The sequence below is a fragment of the Nothoprocta perdicaria genome, unplaced genomic scaffold, assembly GCF_003342845.1.
Source record: "Nothoprocta perdicaria isolate Ctin4 unplaced genomic scaffold, notPer1 scaffold_212, whole genome shotgun sequence".
Lineage (NCBI taxonomy): Eukaryota > Metazoa > Chordata > Aves > Tinamiformes > Tinamidae > Nothoprocta > Nothoprocta perdicaria.
This window is the reverse complement of record NW_020455339.1, coordinates 378,704-397,752: the sequence shown is the minus strand read 5'-3', so window position 1 is coordinate 397,752 and position 19,049 is coordinate 378,704. Positions and strand designations below refer to the sequence as shown.

General features: G+C 41.0%; 1 protein-coding gene across 5 annotated transcripts in view; it reads right to left on the bottom strand.

Moving 5' to 3' along the window:
- EPHA6 (EPH receptor A6) overlaps nucleotides 1–19,049 on the bottom strand; it is a 418,698-nt gene that overhangs the window by 239,572 nt on the left and 160,077 nt on the right. For all 5 annotated transcript variants that reach the window (XM_026038558.1, XM_026038559.1, XM_026038560.1 and 2 more), the window contains 2 exons: nucleotides 15,117–15,272; nucleotides 4,898–5,233 (listed from right to left, as the gene is read on the bottom strand). In XM_026038558.1, coding sequence (XP_025894343.1) covers nucleotides 4,898–5,233; nucleotides 15,117–15,272 — 492 coding nt within the window. The remainder of the gene's footprint in view (nucleotides 1–4,897; nucleotides 5,234–15,116; nucleotides 15,273–19,049) is intronic.

The window sequence follows — 19,049 nt, the reverse complement described above, 5'->3', positions numbered from 1 at the left end:
CCCTGACAGTACACTGTCATCAGCCAGAGGGATTAATCCTGATGATAAAACTGTCCTGGAGTGTCCCGGAGCAGGAGTCATGGGCCCTGAAACCCTTTCCTGTCCCTGAGTGGGCTGAGCTGCTCAACACCTTACCCCGTTGCACTGCTGTGACACCTTACACCGTAGCATTGCTCTCACACTACACAATGAAACACGTTTACTCCTGCAGGTGAAGCTGAAATTTTTCCATGTATTCCTCAGTCCACATTGGGCWACAAATATGTGTGAACTAGGAGAAATTAATTTGCCATAACTCATTTGGAATGAGGAGTTAGATGAGAGGCCATCCCTTGCAGACCCCGGCATGATTTTACCATCAGATGAAGGGACATCTTACCACTTAAGAAACATCTGCATATKGCTCAGTTAAAATAAAACATATTAAAGAAAAAAAATGCAGATTCAGGATTCTTATAGGCAGAGCCCACAGCTGGTCAGAGGCTGCCTCCCCTGGCAGGCACAGCAGAACCAGACAGGTCCTTAACACAGTGACAAGGCTCATAGGCAGAACGACGTCTCCTGCGCCTCAAATCCTGCCCACCGTAGGAGGCTTTGAGGACACAGCCTCACTTATGATCTCCAGGAATTAACTTGGATAACAGGAGATGCTGGGATGTGCAGGCAGAGGGATTATTTCTCTACTGTCAACTTTCCACCGAGGAGGGAAAGACATGGATGAGGAACCCATGCACGGACAGATGAACCCCAGGGCTGGGCTCCGACTTCTGCAGAGGTCACCGCCGTGGGGCTCCCAGCCGGAGAGTGAGTCAAGGGGATGCAGGGCAGCATCCGGACACTTGAGTTTCCCGGGAGGGAAACTGGCTACAGAGCCCCATTTCTCAGGCAAGCAACTGAAATGGTGACGTGAAATGGAGCTGGTCACGATGTGACCCTCTCTCAGGCTGTCTCCCATGGCTGTGCTTGCCCTCCCCACAGTGCAAAGCTCAAAAATAACCCCCCTGAACTCAGGCAATGGAATGTAGGAATGCCCACAGAGGGAATGCATGTGTGAATTACCACTTGGAAATAGGAACTATTGTTTTAAGCTTTGTTTTGCTCAATTATTCATTATTTATTATTTAAATTATGCATGCAGAAAACCTCGAGTACTTCTGATTTCCTTCAGGCATTGTAGACTCTAAGGCATGGTAAGAAGGTTAGACAGTGAAGTGTCTCCTTTTCCATTAGTCTTAAGAGAAACATAAATTACAATTCAGCGTTATTATTTTCTGCCTCTTTATATAATATTTTTAAGTCAATTGAGTACAATTACTTCATACCTAGAATATTTATTGCTGCATAAAACCTTCTTGTCTGACAAAGAAAAGGCACTGAGGCACTTTTCTCAGTAACAGTATTATTAAACATTTTTGATGATCCTTTTTTGAAAACATACTTTACCTTTCAGCTCCTCACAAATTACTTTGGCAGTGATTTGGGAAAGCACTTAATGCGTCCCAATGTGCTTCCTTGAGCGGGGAGAAACTTTGCTTAAGTGCTTTTCCGAACCAAATCTTGCCCTGTTTATCTGTCCATTTATCTAAATGTAAAGTATGGATTACTTGGATGCCTCCAAACATTTTGAAACAAAGCCATACAAAAGCAGCATCTACTTCACTCCCTCACTCTCCCCATCTGCACCATCGAAGCATCTTAACACCTTCCTGCCCTGCCCTTGCTCGCCACACGGACCAGAGGAGACCCAGCTCGTGCCCTGCTCTTGCGGGAATTACTCGTATTCCTCATGTGGGAATTACCTGTATTCCTTGTCACTGGCTGCCCAGTGGGGCCCAGGCCTGCTGCTCTTGGCTCCTGCAGACCCTGCCAGCAGCTTGGTGGCTCTCAGGGGTCTCAGGGACACTTTTTAACGTGTCTCTTGTGAGAATTTGGTGTCTCTGAAGTCTGACCTTCCCTTAGGAAACTGCTGTTATCTAACGGGTTCGCTGCTCTTAGAGTAACTGGCAAATGATGTGTGCATAGAACTCCTCTTTGCTTATAGAAGCTGTGGGGAAAAAACATAAGGATAGCGCATTTTTGAGTAATTGTAAGAAATCAATAGCTAAAGAAGTCAACAATACAACAAATGAGTTTTATATTATTACCCAACTATTCTTAAGCCTTTTTTTCAGCACTGGTCCAGATCATGGAACATTTTACTCATCAGATTATAAACTGTTTTGCAGCATGAATAATTTGCAAAGCCTCCCAAAATAATACTTTCTTTTAGGTTGACCCTTGTCATTGTCAGAAGAAGAATCTTAAAGAAGAATCTGTTAATTTTAAATAAATAATCAAAAAGAAATGACTATTAGAGGAAAGTAAATCCAATATTCTTAGGAGAAAACTAAATGCTAGCTCTTTAGCTCCTGTAAATTATTGTAGCTCACAGAATGGTCTTGATTTACAGCAGCTAAAGACATTGTTCAATGTTCTTATTATTAAGAATTGAAGAAAGCAGTTTACATTGTTATAAAGAGGTCCATCGCTTCGGTGCAATGTATATAGCATAAAAAGTATTAAAACATAATACCCAAGAGGATTGCATATAAAAAGATTATAGGAATATGGGATAAAAATATTGTGTAACTAATTTATTTATAAGGACATATTGGCACAGCTTCTGCTTTTGTGGTACATCTAGGAAATATTTRCAACATAAAGGCCAAAGTTAAACTATGGTAAAAGTTAAGCTATGAACAGCTAGCTAATCGTTGCCTAACAATGAAAACAAAAAGCTCACTAACCCATTTATCTGGGGTATCTGGGAACTTCCATGTGGTTCACCACCATCAATAAAGTCTCTGCACTGTTCTGAAGCTTCAGTTGTTGGGCTTCCTGGTCTCAGGTCAGATTCCCTAGCTGTCTGCATCTATCACTGTTAATTCATGACTAAGAGAAGTTCACAAAAATATATTTGTTGCTGCCTCAATAATTTCCATCAACCAAATTCYATTATTTTCTTCCAAGACATATTTCCTATGACTTTATCTTTCTCTCTTTGTCTTTTAAATATACAGCTACCACTTTTATGGTTTTATACAACTATATGCACTTTCTACCAAAATAGTTTTACTTTATAACTACATTTTATAGGTGCCTCCATGTCGTTTATTACAATTCCTCCTCCTGCAAAGCTGTCTTTTTATATCCAAATAAACTGACTGATATTCTGGAAACCTAGCCTTAAATTCTCCAAAATCCTTCCACGGCATTTTTAGTCATGTAAGAATTATTATAGGGAACACAAGCAGCCTGCACTCCAGAGTTTACTGTCAGTGTGCCACAAATTACCAAACGATTGGTCTTTTCCCCTCTTCCGAGTGAACTGCAGTGAAAATCTATATCCTTATACAGGGAACAGACAACAGCAAAAGACATATTATTTTTTAAAAGCCTACYACTTAACTACACTTTACAAGCTGTGTTCAGACAGCTGTTAGCCAGTTTAAAAATAAACCATCTCTCTGGTGACCTCCACCTGTGCATGGCTGGTGACTTGCATTTAGCACCATGTATCAAAATGCCTAAAAATAAGTATACCCAGGGGTAGCTTCTGGCACCATTTTTTCTCTAATGAGGAGGGAAGTGAGAGCTGCAAGTTCATAATATGATATATAGTCTACAAGAGCTTAAAACAATTCTCAGTGCGAGGCACGTATAATGAGGCACATTATACAATTAGCGCTTCTATTGCTACCATCACAGGAAGGGTGAATGAGTAGTTTTGGTGCTCTTCCTGATGCACTTTCATGAATATTATTAGTATTGCCATTATCATCATCATCACAGCAAGCTGCTAATTTTCACATGCCCAAAGGCAAACAAGTCATTACTTACTCATCAACAAACCTACTCGCCCCAGATACACAGGTAAGCAGATTTTCGCTGTGCTGATCACTGACAGAACCTAGGGCCTTCCTACAGTTGGAACATAACGGGATCCTTAACATTAGCACTTTTAGTAAATACATAAATACTTTTTCTAAGTACAGCTCTGCTACTCAAAACTCCAGTTTTGCRATTTTAGTTCCTGCGCTACATCAAACAGTCCAGCTACACTTGCAATGTCACTGCACAGTAGGTGAAAACATTTCTGGAACAAATGTCAGCAAGGGATAATTTTGAAATAACCTTGTGATCTACAGTAACACAAGCCAGAAGATAACACTGCTATAGATTGCTTTGCTATTTGCTGGCATAGTAAATATTTGTAGATGGGGGAGAAGAGAGTTGCAGAAATAAGCAACGGAGCTGTTCTCTTTTCTCATACTTCTCATAAAGGACTGCCCTGAACATGAATTTGAAATAAGGGGGGTGGGGAAAAGGTCCAAAGAAATGCTCAAAACCAGATTAAAAAAAAAAAAAAAAAAAAAAAAAAAAAAAATTATGAGGATACCTCACTTAAGGAAGTGGCACATACAGATGTTGAAATATAGTAGAACATGCTGTATGTATGGCTATAGAACAAGAATACTAAAGAAAATGGGTCCACTTTCATCTTGCCTTTCAGTTGTGAAACTGATGAATAGATGGAGGAGTGTTTTTGTCTTTCAAAAACGAAATCAAATGGAAAGACGTGGAAAATGACAGGACGTAGACCCCAATTCTCATGAACCACTGGAACCACTGATGCAGGCAGTCAGAGCATACACTGGAGGTCAAGCAAAGATGTGTTGTTGTGCCCTGCTTAGCGCGGGTTGGTCATGCGACTGTCAGCAGAAGCTGAAGTCCTCACCAGAAGCACTGCAGCATCCTGCACAACACACTAAGCCGCAACATCAGCTGACCCAGACTTGCAACAAATAAATGACATTCCTGCTACACAGACAGCTGAGAGGGCAGTAACAGAACTTACCATCTTGGTCGGTGGTAACTGTGATAGCCGTGAACTGCTTGGGTGAGAAACTCAGCTCGGAGACGCCRTTCATGGCCTCTATTTCAAAGGTGTAGTTCACATGCGACACGAAGTCCAGCACCGTCACGGAGGAGTTGATCAGACCGGTGTGGCGCGGGATGAAGCGGATCCCTCCTCCACAAATCTCGCACTGGCTGGTGTCCGACCCRCACTTTTTGCAGATGACGCTGTACGTGAGATCTTTCCTTCCTCCGGTGTCACTCGGGGGGCTCCATTCCAACATGAGAGCTGTTTCGTTAATGTTAAAGATTACATTTCTCGGAGCAGAGGGTGGCCCTGTGGAAAAGGAGGGGAAAGTCTCTTAAGCTGTGGACCACAAACATAAGGCAATTATTTGCAGACAGAAGCTAAGAGTCATGGTTCAGTAACAAATTCAAAGAGAATTACCTAAATTACCTAAATCCATGAAAAATATGCAGAAAGAATAAAGAGCAGAAATCATACAGAGCCAAAAAATATAAATAAAGTAGAAAGAACTCTGAAATAATTTAAGACAACATAAAAAAAATATTTGGGAAAGTCAAAGCTAGACATCATAACAYCCCAAAATTATATTAAATACCCATTAACTTGTGGGGTACTGGGCTAGATATCATAACCCCCAAGAATGCATTAAATACCCACTAATTTGTGTGAAACTGGGAATACTTTTAATCACAAAGTTTATTTCCTTGTTTTACGTCTAGTGAAGGAGGCTTTGCTGATATTTGTAATTTTTAATGTTTTGTAAGAATTAAGAGCCCTGGCACAGGCTGCCCAGAGAGGCTGTGGAGTCTCCTTCTCTGGAGATCTTCCAAACCCACCTGGATGCCGCCCTGTGCCCCGYGCTCTGGGTGTCCCTGCTGGAGCAGGGGGGTTGGACTAGATGATCTCTAGAGCTCCCTTCCAACCTTAATGATTCTATGATTAAGCTGATTTAGCCAGTAAATAGATAACAGCTTTAGAATAAATACAAAAAAAAGAAAATTGATGGATTTATTCTGCAATCTTTCTCTGCTGTGCTGCCCTGGGATTTCTTTGCGGCTCTTCAGTAAGAGAGCTGGCAACGGGCTAAGAGCATTAGGCACAAGAGACAGTTTACCAGTTTTGCCTTCCCACAGGGACACTCACAAGAGCATTAGCCTAAGAGTGAAGTCATCATCCTTGCAAGCTACAGATGCAGGAGGGTGGGGGCAAAACAGAAGAAAAGCAATTCTTGAAGACCATAGGCATAGGGAGGAATACAAAGGTAGTAGCAGCAAACAGGAGAAAAAGGCTCCCATGAAGGAAATAGGTGACAAATCTCTGTGCATGCTTCTGGATGTCCACACTTCTTATGGACCCACATTAGTCAAGGTATGTCCAGCAAGTCCTAAGCCATTAAACTGACTGGCTGCATAGGTTCACGTGTAAATCATCCAAGTTTCCATAGTCTGTGGAAGAACTTTAATGACTTTCCAGTGAGAATTAAGGGATAAAGGAAAGGCAAGAACTACTAAAGGAAGCATGTATAATCTGTCTCCAGTTCCCGTCCTACACTGCTTCTTAAACTCACTTTATTTAGCCAAGCACTTACAGACACAAGGCTTTCAAGCATAATTTGAAGACACAACAAAAAAACACTCACAGAAATCTTGGGGATCTGGCAAAATGCCAGGCCCTACGCTACAAGTTTCAAGTATATAGGATGTCAACAGTAAACTTTGACTAGTAATCGCTGATTTTTACTCTATAGAGTTGACTGAGCGTTATATTCCCAGTGCTCAGCATAAAAACCACAGTGCACTTGGATTGTTTAGTGAAGGGTTATCAGAGCTTTGAAAAGTTTAATCTCGCCTTGCAGGTTTCCATGATTTATAGAGCCTGCAAGCAAGTTTTAACTCTGAAGTTTTGATTGAGATACTGTTTAAACTTTGAGTGAGACTCTAAGGGAACATTTTATTGCCTTTGGGATTCCAAGGCATATTGAAAGACTATCTGAACCATTTGCAAATCGCCTCAGATAATTCTTAATAGAATATATTTCATTGAAGAGATTGACTGGCACATCGAGTCCATTCTGAGAGTCAGATAAGTCAAATATCATGCTGTCCTTAATAAAAACTGTGATCAGAAAAGAACCAAACATAAAACTCCCGATAACACCTTTGCAAATTCCAGTTCAACAATTYGTAGCATGAGGCCTAGTCCTTGTGTCTATAGCCTGTCAGATAAATCAGACCTTTGCTTCAGCAAGGAGACCTGCATGATGACTGTAACACAGCTTGTCCTAACGCTTGACAGATAAATCAGGATCTCCYATCTCAGCAAATGAAGGAAGTGTTATAATCATCTTTTACAATTCATTCAATTCCATTTTTTTTTTTCTCTTAAGATAAGCAACAACTACAGCTCTGGTGCTCTGACTTCTAAACTTTTATCTATTGGACAGAACACACAAAACAACCCTTAGAAAATCATGCTCRTAAATAGCTTTGAAATGCATATCCACAACTGAAATAATAATTCTGTTTAGTTGTGTTCTTATATTTTAAAGACTCTGAATACTGAATACTGAATTCTGAATACTGAAGCAGAATATACCTTAACAGAAAACATTCACATATGTTTTATCTCACTGAGAAATTATACTGTGGCAAAGGCCTAAAGAACTATCACTTCATATAGCAGCAAGAACTAATGCAAATTGTAATTAAGGGGCAAATTAAGTCATTTTAACCAAAAAATAGTAATTTAAAAGTGATCTTAGGTGATGACTTATATGGCCACTTATAAATGTGGGCGTAAAAAGCCAGAAAGCTTGCAAAGCAACAAAATTGTGTATGGAGTCATGTTTGTTATGTGAACTAAGTAAACGTTAAGCTTTCCTGTAAGACGTAGAACATCCAAATTATTTCTTTCTTTCAGATATTTACTTGCAACTTTAAACAACTGAGACTATTGTTTTATTAGAATGATGCTGTAGTTAAAGTATCAAGGAATCATTTAGATGAAAAGTATCATGGCTCATTTGCCCTAGCAATCAATATTTCTGGATCCTGGCAGAAGATATTTATTGGTATATTTTGCAGGTTTTACAGATACATAGAATATTTTGGATATTCCTTTCCTGGCCTTTGACCCAGATATTGTAAAAATGTTGACACATTTGAAATTCTTTAACCTGGAAGTATTTATAAATGTCATTTGTTAACAAAGACTAATTATATAATACATAGTTTTCCAGTGGAACACAGATGCTTGGTAAAGCCTTGAGGATGTTGATGTGGTCCAGAAACACCAAGCACTCTCGAGTGTCTCAGTTCATTAATGTACAACCATGGCAGTAACACAGTTTCCTCAATTCCCCTTAAAATTATGGAGAATTTTGACTTCTATCTACTCTGAAACCCCTTAGCCTCCTTAGATGGCAATAGGCTAATACTAACACTAAAACTTCAGTTCTCAATATTTATGTGCAGATGAAAGGAATAATTATGTTTCCCTTAAAAACATGCTGTGAGAATTAAATAATGACTAGTCTTAACAAATTCCCACTGCTAAAACCAATGAGAAATTTTAGCAATATGGAGGATGAGATTTAATCACATTTACATATGTGCATAACTTCAAGCAAATCAGTAATCCCCTTGAAATAATTGGTAATACTCATGCACTTAAAACTAAGCGTGTGTGTAATTGCTCATAGGATTGGAGCCAATGTTTTAAAACTGGCTTAATCCTAATAAAGCTATAGATATTATGACAACGGGTCATCCTAGCTCAGTTTTTATATGCTACCTTGATCACCTTTGTAAGTCCACAGTATAGGAATCATTCTGGATACAGGTGATAAAGAGCTTCCTCTGTGCCTAGCTTTGTCTATTTGAATTTTATACTAGATCTTTACTATTATATACAGATGGCATCAATATGGTAGACAAAACACATATTTTTTTCTCCTTCTCTCTTTTTTTTTTGGTTTGTACTAGAGAATGAAAGGTGATATATTTATGATTTCAGACTTAATTGTCAATTATAAAAGAAAACTTGAATTATTAAACATTCAGATTTGAGCAAGCAGGGAGAACATTATCAATTATGTTAGGGGTGTCTGAAAAAAAATCTAACTGTCCACCTGCAAATACTGAAAAAATAAATCTGAGACACCCTTCATACTCAAGGCCTCTCATGCCAATTTGCATGACGATTAAATAGCTTTTTAATTGCTGTTAAATTATGCCAGTTAAACTGTGATTTCATGCAAATATTAAGCTGTAATGACATGCAGTGAATCATTTACTAAGATTTAGAACTTGGAACAAAGAGAGACAATTAATTCTAATCCTCAGATTCAGCTAAATTATGTGTCACTGGGCTTTTATGAATGTGGCCTGATTRCTTTGTTATCATTTATGAATTATACAAAGATCATTTGACACACTGAAAAAAACTTGGCAGCAATAACCCTTCTGCAGACATCTGTGTGCAAAGCTCTCTGGGATTTCCTTCCGTTGATTCTTAAGGAAAACAAGCATTTTTTTTGTGTGTGAAAAATGATGGATCCTTTCCTCACAGAAAATTTCATGACTTTGGATTTCACACAGTAAAGAACATCACAGTTCAGACACATGAGCACTAAAAAAACCCACAGCTCTTCCGCTTCTGCCCAGTGCAAACACTACCTTGTGCTTCATTTCAGGACTATAATGAAACAAGCATTGCTGCACTAGCAGTGGAATTGATGCCTCATGGGGAAGCGCTGCCCATGCCAAGAGCAAGAGAGCCGCGTTTGTGCCTCACGTGGCGTTTCACGTGCCGTCTTGCTCGGTGTGTCCTGTCCCTCCAGGAAGGTGAGGGGCGTTTTACCCTTGTGGAAGAAAGGGAGAGCAAAGTCTACTGAGGAAAATGCAGCATTTTAAACCCCATCGTGTGATGACTGTCTGGAAACACGTTGTTGCTTTTTAAGGGAGAATCATCACTTAYAAACTATTAAACTCTTAAAAGCAGGAGTTATTTGCCTACTGAATTCAGAGAGAAAGGCCATGTGTTAACTATCATCTGCTGAGAGCACCCAGAACCAGCACCCTTGAGTTTGTAATTGCTTTTTCATATGCATACATACATATAGCAGCATAGTAAATRTATATATACAGACTGTACATATACAGACTGTTTTAGGTCATTTGACGTGGAATACCATATTATATTTCTTTCTCTTTGGAATCACTTACTCTTTTTTTCCTAACAGCCATGCGTGAAGCATTTCCTTGCAATGGGAGCCAGGGACTACAAACTGCAAGTTGTGCAATGACCACAAGACTCCAAGCCTCAGCACAACAATAAAATGCAAGCAAACACACATATAAATAAATAGCAATAGATGCAGCAGTGCTGAATGCTGCAGGAATGCTGCTCAATTTTGCTGCTGAGAGCAGTGGCACCCTATGCAGTTCTTATGTTTCAGTGTAGGGAACACAGATTATGGCTGAGGTTATTGAACAGCACCTAAGTTTGCTGGGTTCAAAATTATTTAAGCATAACATGAAAAAAAGATGTGTTCAGACTCAGACRCTCAATATGAGCTTGCCTGCCTTTGACCTTGAAAAGATGGATCAATCTATCCAATTACACTATAGTGGGAAATGTTAGAGTTTATGTACAGAGTAATCAGCCAGGGGATTAGATATGCTGCTATTTGTTGCTCACTGTGTGTGCAGGGAGCTCACTGATAGAGTACTCGCATATGGCAAAAAAATACAATAAGGAAAAGGAGTAGCAGCAAGAGATTGATAACAAATGCCAATCACATGGAAAAAGGCTAGGAGAAGGAGATTAACAATATATCCTAATGTAATTTTCATTCCTCTTATTAAAATTAGCATTCAATAGAATGCACTACAAAGTGCAGACTTGTATAAAATATGGTTAGATGAAGTAAAAATGGGAACTGTACAATTTTGGAAAAGCATACAGTATGCACTTTCAAAGAATTAATGAAATTAGAATTTAGAGCTCAGCTGAAGGAAAAATGGATGCTTGAAGCTAAACTCTTAAATTCATAGTCTCTTAAATCAAAGTTCATATTTTCTATACTGCTACACAGGCAAGTTTTCAAGTAGCAAAGAAAAATTATGCAAAGAAGAATATTTAATCATTTAATCAAAATAACGTATCTACCTATCTTATGCATGCTGCTTTGCAGGATGTGGGAAAGCAGATAAAATGGATATAAAGATGGATAAAATACATATAATGGATATAAGATATAAAATGGATACAAGAGTTCAGAAAGTGGCAGTCAGTGGCGCGGAGTCCAGTTGGAGACCTGTAGTTAGCGGTGTTCCCCAGGGGTCGGTCCTCGGTCCGGTCCTGTTCAACTTATTCATTAATGACCTGGATGAAGGGCTGGAGTGCTCCCTCAGCAAGTTCGCTGATGATATCAAACTGGGAAGAGTAGCTGATAGCCCTGAGGGGTGTGCTGCCATCCAGAGGGACTTGAATAAACTGGAGGACTGGGCGGTGAGAAACCTCATGAGGTTCAACAAGGGCAAGTGCAGGGTCCTGCACTTGGGGAGGAATAACCCTGGACACCAGTACAGATTAGGCGTGGACCTGCTGGAGAGCAGCCCCACAGAGAGGGACCTTGGCATCTTGGTGGATGACAAGTTGACCATGAGGCAGCAGTGTGCCCTGGTGGCCAAGAAGGCCAATGGGATCCTGGGGTGCATTAAGAAGAGTGTCTCCAGCAGGTCGAGAGAGGTGATTGTCCCCCTCTACTCAGCCCTGGTGAGGCCACATCTGGAGACTGTGACCGGTTCTGGGCTCCCCAGGACAAGAGGGATGTGGAGCTGCTGGAGAGAGTCCAGCGCAGGGCTACGAGGATGATCAGGGGCCTGGAACATCTGCCCTGTGAGCAAAGGYTGAGGGAGCTGGGCCTGTTCAGCCTGGAGAAGAGGAGGCTGAGGGGGGACCTGATCAGCGTGTATAAATACCTCAAGGGAGGCAGTGAGGAGGAGGGGGCGGCCTCTTTTCAGTGGTGGACAGTGATAGGACTAGAGGAAATGGCTTCAAACTGAAGCATCGGAAGTTCCACAGGAACTTAAGGAAGCATTTCTTCACTGTGAGGGTGACAAAGCACTGGCACAGGCTGCCCAGAGAGGTTGTGGAGTCTCCTTCTTTGGAGATCTTTAAAACCCGCCTGGACGCAGCCCTGTGCCACGTGCTCTAGGTGACCCTGCATGAGCAGGAGGGTTGGACTCGATGACCTCTGAGGTCCCTTCCAACCTTGAGGATTCTGTGATTCTAAAAACAGTTGGCGCAATGTTAGCATAGGAGATTAGTAAGGAAAATACACCGTTCATTCTAGTTTTGATTCCATTAAAAAAACTCAACTCCCATTTAAGAAGTCACAAAAAAATTCTCTAATCTCTTCTTTCACATCTCATACTTCAGGATACCAATTTACAAATAGTCATTGAAGATGGAGAACCATCCTCCTCAAAGGTCTGTGTAGCCAGGCCTGTTTTACTGCACAGCTTTGTCTCTTTACTAGTCAAATCTGCTTATTTTTCCTCTTAACTTTTGAACTCCCTTTATTACAGTAAGGCATGACAGTTTGGAGGGAATAAACTAAATTCTACTCCATCTCATGTACCACCAATCCCAGTGTTCATTAAATTTACATTAGCCACATCTGTGCAGATCAACCAAAAGCAGTTAGATTGTATTTATGACAGAAAAATCATTTTAATACCTGAAAGCATAATTGGAAGGTACTGAGGCTAAAGGCACCACTTAAGAAATAATTTGGCCTGCAGATTCCTCCTGATGATGTGCAAGAAGACAAGAAAAGAGTCTGCTTGTCAGTCTCAGCATCATTTGCAGAGCTGACAATTAGTGAAATGATCATCATTKCGGGTATAAGACAAATGCACCTGCCACTAAAGTCAATGAGGTATCGATACCTAGGCTGAATAAGCAATGCATGATAGCACTGCACCAAGAGCAAGGCAGAAAGTGAAAGTGGTTTCACTGCCTCCCCAGCAAAGACAGGGATCTAATACCCTTGTTGTGGTTGATTTCTACCCCATCCTCCTCCTCTGTGTTGCTTTGGCTGCCATCTGCAGAGGGAAGGGACCTTAGCAAATCTCCCTGCTAGCTTTCAGCTAAAGCAGCTCTCAACATCCCTCTTTCACTAGAGGAGGCAGCAACATGCAGCTATTGTAGGCACCTGTTCCCTGGTGCTCTCATGCTCCTCCCTACCTTACTGATACCAAGGGTGAGCTGGGTGTCAAACTGAGCCTCGAAAGATAATTGTAGAACCACAGCACCATATACGAGTCATTTTTCAGAAAAGAACTGTTTCTTTTGAGATGAAAGTCAATGAAATTTAAGAAAGACAGAATGACATCTGCATAATGCATGAACAAAACTGTCCTTCTAAACAAGAAACTGTCGAGAGGGTCTGGGAAGCATGTCTGCTCTGTGTCTAAGTGTTAATGCCCTGAGCTTAGGGCACTCAAATGAGTGGAATTATCTGTGGAAAGTCTGGAAAAACATTCTTTTCTCCTATTCTGTATATGGAGGCTTGCAAGCCCTGTTTTAGGGCAAGCTGAGAGCAGAGGGTGGGTTGGACGGTTGGAACACCACACACCCAACCCAGGTGGAGGTTAGGGCTCAGCCTTCCCCTCTGAAAGCCCTGGGCTAAGCCAGGCTTTCTGCTAAAGGTCCCTGGGTTTGCGAACGCTGTTTGTGGGAGTCATCACTCCCATTCAGGGGTCAGGAAATGTCTAGATAATTACTGCAAGATCACAGAATGCCTCTAACCACGGCCATCAGCTCCAGGTCGCCTGGTGTGTGCCTGGAATGCTCAGGACAGGGCCACAGAGACAGACTAGCAGGGCCACTGGAAGTAGCTCAGTTCTGCTAATGCTGCTTTATCCCTTACTACAGTCAACTTGGACATTTCTATGTGATGCTGCCTTATCCAGTGGAGACACACCCAACTTTTGACCATGCACCGCTGGTTATCACAACTGTACCTCAGTTTTATGGATTTATCCTTTGAGCCTTTTGTATATGTGACATGTTAAATGCTTCAAGCACTTACCGTGTTGTTTACTTGAGAATTATCTTATCAAAAGGACCATGCCACAAAATAAAGGAGATTTAGCAAATAAATCCTTTACGAAAGAGCTAGCACAATGCTACATCAGAAACTGGTATTTTCCAGGACCTGGAAAATTTTGAAAACAGATTTTAATCGTCCTTTTCAAATAATAGCATTTTATATATAAATAGATATTTTATCCGTAAACCTTCAAAGCCTACAGCCTACAAATTATGCTGTTAGTTCCCCGTTTTTAGAGTTAAAAGGTATGGTTGCTTTATGACCAAAATATGAATGTCAGTGAGTAATAGAATTGTTTTAATAACTGAAAGTTTGTTTTTACAAAGTTTCTAGACATAAGCAAGTTGATCAAGTAATAAAAATCTCTTCTCAGCCAGAATTTTGTGCCCCTAGCTTTCTGGGATTCAGTTTTGTTCTAAAGCCAATTTAAATTACTCAAAGATAACACACAATCATCTCCTAAAAATTATGAAAAAAATCTAACTAATTTTAATTATCACAGCTATATGAGAGGGATTAACTCTCTTTCGAAAAAGGAGGATATGCTAGAGTGCCTAATTATATCTCCTCTGATTGGATATATCTTTCCCTTCCTTCCTTTTTATGATTCTGTTTTAGAGAAGTAGGCTTTTATTTCTATGTGTTGAGATAGTACTTGTCATGTAATTATAWTTTTCATTTAAATCTAGAGAAACAGGAGTGTATGTCATATCAATTTATAAAACTCTTCAGTATTTYCAAGTTTTTTGTATCAAAGTGTTATGTATTTAAGATACATACTCATAATTAAAATGCATTTAAGTGACAATGATTACACACCCTGTATTGTTGCTCAGAAATATAATTTTAAAAGTCATTAAGTCAAGAAACACTTGGCTATTTACAGGGACATCRTAATTATACAGAATCCTATTGTTTGAATTCACAATAGAAAAAGAAATCTCCCTTTTTTTACAGGATTCTGTGTAAAAGACACAAACTCATCTCACTTTTTAAATAAGGTGAATTAAGTGAATAAGGCAGGCGTGGGTGAAAGCCACTGCAGACAGTGATGCTGTTCAGACTTACGGGTACATGCCATGGTCGGAGGGTCCTTCTCGGCTCGGAAGTACCCTTTCTCACACTGGCAGACGGACGTGGCTTCCACATGGGTGAGGCTGTGCGGTGGGCACTTGGAACACTTCACATTCCCAGCAAATGCCTTATAGAACCCGGGCCTGCAGGCTGCAAAACAAGAGAACCGAGTTACGTTGACAGCAGCAAGTCTTGTCACAAGTAAGGTCTGTCCTGCGTATTTATGACGCATCCTCTTTCCTTTCCAGGATTTATAGGCAGTCATCACTGTGTCTTGAATTTGTCAACTAGAAAACTTTATATCACATTAATAAGACATCAATATCACTAAACACAAGCACGCTGTGTATGGCTTATGTTGAATCCATCTGTCAATAAGGCAAAATGGACGCAATAGTTTATTATATCCTACGGTTATTTACAGGGCCTCCATATTTAAGCAATGGAGACTGGCAATGTGTTGATGTGTGAAGTCCCACAGTACCTTGACGAGGGCTGGGACCTTATTGCTGTACTTATTGGTGGGTGTGACCTGCCCACAGTCCTGCGGGAAAGCTCTGACAGGAGGGACACAGCAGTTGGGTTCTCTACACCTGCTGGCATCACCACTGTTGAAGACGTAAGAAGGAGGTTCTGCTACTGTGCAGCACAGATTCATGCAAGCCTGAAGCTGCTACAATTTGTGCCAGGAAATAGCCAAGAAACAGCCTGGACAGCAGCTGTCCTGGACACGGATATCAGATGGACATGGTCAGAGCCATGTACTGGTTACTTGGTACAGAAGTCCCTGTGGCTCCGGACAAGAGTACAACCTTTCTAACAGCCTTACAAAGCAAAAACACTTCCTTCGTTAAAATAAACCCCATCATAAATCTATCAGATTTGCATTATGGAATATCATTTTAAAATCGTCTTCAGACTTCATCACACATGTTTAGACTGAAATTTCTCTCTTCCTTTCTTCTGCCAGCTACCACATTTATAAAGGCCAATATGTGTACCCCATTATCCACTGGTTTATAATAGTTACTATCTTACGACTTCGTAGCCAGAAAACAGAACTGAAACAAATGACAGAGCAGCTAAAACATGCATAGACTGTACAGACTCCCCCAGTAGCACGATGGGAGCCATTGCTATAAATACCATTTTGAAGATTCATGTACTGTTTCTGATTTTGACATATTCAAAATCTTCTTCAACATCTTCTTTATAATGCTACAGGAACCAGGTGGTATTTTCTTTTCTTGCCACAGGCCAAAATAACAATATTAAAATAAGGTCTTCTATAAAAAAGACTACCAAAGTATATGCAGTTTTACAAATTCACTGTCAGTTCATATTAAGTTACTTATTAAAAAGTATTAACTTATAGATAACATATCTACACATCAGTTCTGCTTCCCAATTCCAAAGGACTTAAAACAAAGGCAGTTTCATTAGCAGCTGACGGCAGAGTGAGAAGATGGGACTGGGAAAGACAGCAGTTAATTACCTATCAGAATCCAGGAGCCAATTTTTCAGATGTAATTTTAAGAGCTTAGCTTTGACCCAACAATTTCAGCAGCTCTCCCAGCGTGCTGCTCTGACTTTGCTGAATAGGCTGTAGGGAGGAATCCTGCCCTGCTGTCACCGAAGAAAAAAMCTCAAGTATTTCTGGTGTCAGAGATAAGACGGGTGGGAACTGCAGGGGTTTTCCATTAGAAAAAAGACTACCAGTTGGATACAATTGTGATTATAGTCGGTGGCAATTTTCCACTGATTGGAATGACAGCAGGTTTGGTTCAAGGAAGAAGGCAGCACTGGAGGTGCAGACCACAGGCACTGACTTGACTCTGATCTCCTGGAAGGGAGACATGAGGCAAGGGGAAATAGGCAAGGAGCTTTATGCAGGTCTGCTTCTCCTCATGCTCAAATCTGCCACAGCTTATCAAAAGGTGAACATTTAATTCTTGCCTTTTAATCACTACTTTTCATACACATGATGCTATATATAAAAAAATGTCTGTGATTAAAGAACCGGAAATTCCAAGTTACATTTTTGGTCAAAGCAAAACAAATATTTGTTTTTTAATCCAAGAGCCTATAACTAATTTTGTACAAGTCAAGTACATCTTTACACCAGTCACAACTGTAACAGATGTCAGCTGCAAAGACAAGAACAAGCAGGTCCTCTCCATTCCTTTCTTATCCTTTACCACATCTCCCTAAGACTGGGTATTATTTTGCCTTCGGTATCTCCAGGGAAGCTTAAGGCTATAGAAGTTCACCGTCAAACATAGTTTATAGGAGTTCCTATTAAAATTCACATGAAAATTGTACAAAGGTGCTAATTGTACATGAATTTCACTGTAATACCAGATCTGTATTGTATATGAATTCCACTGTAATACCAGATGTGTGCATAACTTTTGGAAAACTTCAGTTTGTATATGTTCTGGTATGAGACCAGAAATTGCATTACTGCATGTAAATCACGATATGAGGCTTCAGGTAATCAGACCAAATCATCTACAAGCACTAGATGCTGCATTCAATTTCTAGAGACATAAAAATCATATGCTATCTAAAAGTAGGATTAGGCTATGACTCTGTAAAAGGATGAATCAATAGGCTTACTCATAACCTTAATGTTAGCCAGATGAATCAGCATCTTCGATATTGCCTGAATTTATATTATATCCATTGTTTGCTGCCCTGTGGGTGTTCCAGCCACACAGAAGTAGCTAATGCACAGCTGCCTGATGGGCACATGAGAAATTTGGAAGCTTTTAACCGGGTGAATATTTGTCTTTGGAAAATGAAGGCGGGGGAGGGGAGGGGAAAAAAAAAAAAGTGTTTCTATGCTATTATACTCCTTGTAAAATACAAGCTAAAAGTCACTGTCACCCACCCAGAGGTTGCCTCCCTCTGCAGACGGTAGCCTGAAGCCACCCCCATCTCTGGAGCCAACTTTCAGAGAGCATTAAGCTGCTCACAGACCACACGTTTTGGACTAAACTCACCTACTGGGTATCAGGGCACTGCAGAGAAAACAGCATGGTACACATGTGAGAAGGATTTTGTGAGCAGTATGTGCTGTATGTGTATGTGGCAGAAGATTTTCACTGCACTCAAAGCAACACTTTGACTAGCAACTAGGCTTACACTGACCCATACACACAAGCTTATAAGGAAGCCAGAACATTTACTGTGGAGCTATTTATGCAACCTCTGTATATTTAGTCATAGAAAAAACATTGTATCTATCTGTCATACTGGATTAAATAACTGATCCATCTAAGTTAATAACTACTTCTGGAAAGCTGAAGAGAGAGGCATGATTGCAACTTTTAAACATCCAGCCTCTCCTTCCCCTCTGTGGCAGAAAGGAAAACTCTAGGTGCAGGAAGGCTGCAGAGGCACCAGTCATCCCCTCAGGCCTCGGAAAGCTGCCGTGCAGCAAAGTTGGAGAAGGACAGGACTGCAGGAAGAGCCCCAGGAGAGCCTCACGCCAGGCYGGCAGCGTTACCCCCCCTCAGGCCTTGCACATCTGCTGCTGGTGGCACCACAGCTACCCAGAGGACACGACAGCCATCTTGTCCTAAAAGGCCTTGCGCCTCTCTGCCCGCCTTGAGAGGCTGGCGGAGGGGTGGCCATTATGGTGGTTGGGGCGTTAGGGTGCGGTTGTTGGGGTTTGGCCATTGGGGCTGTTGGGGCACAGTCCACAGGTGTGGGACGAGCGCTCTCCAGGTCCTCTCGGCACCTCTCCTTCCCCAAGCCCTGCTCTGGCACCCTCGGGAAGGCCCCGGAAATCCCGGCGGTACCTAAAAGCAAAGTAAAACCCCAACGCTGATTTKTTGGTGTTGCACGTGTGGGCACACACAGAGCATAAACTTCATGGGTTCTCATTGCCAGGCCTTACCCTGGCAGCCTTGGCAGGCACAG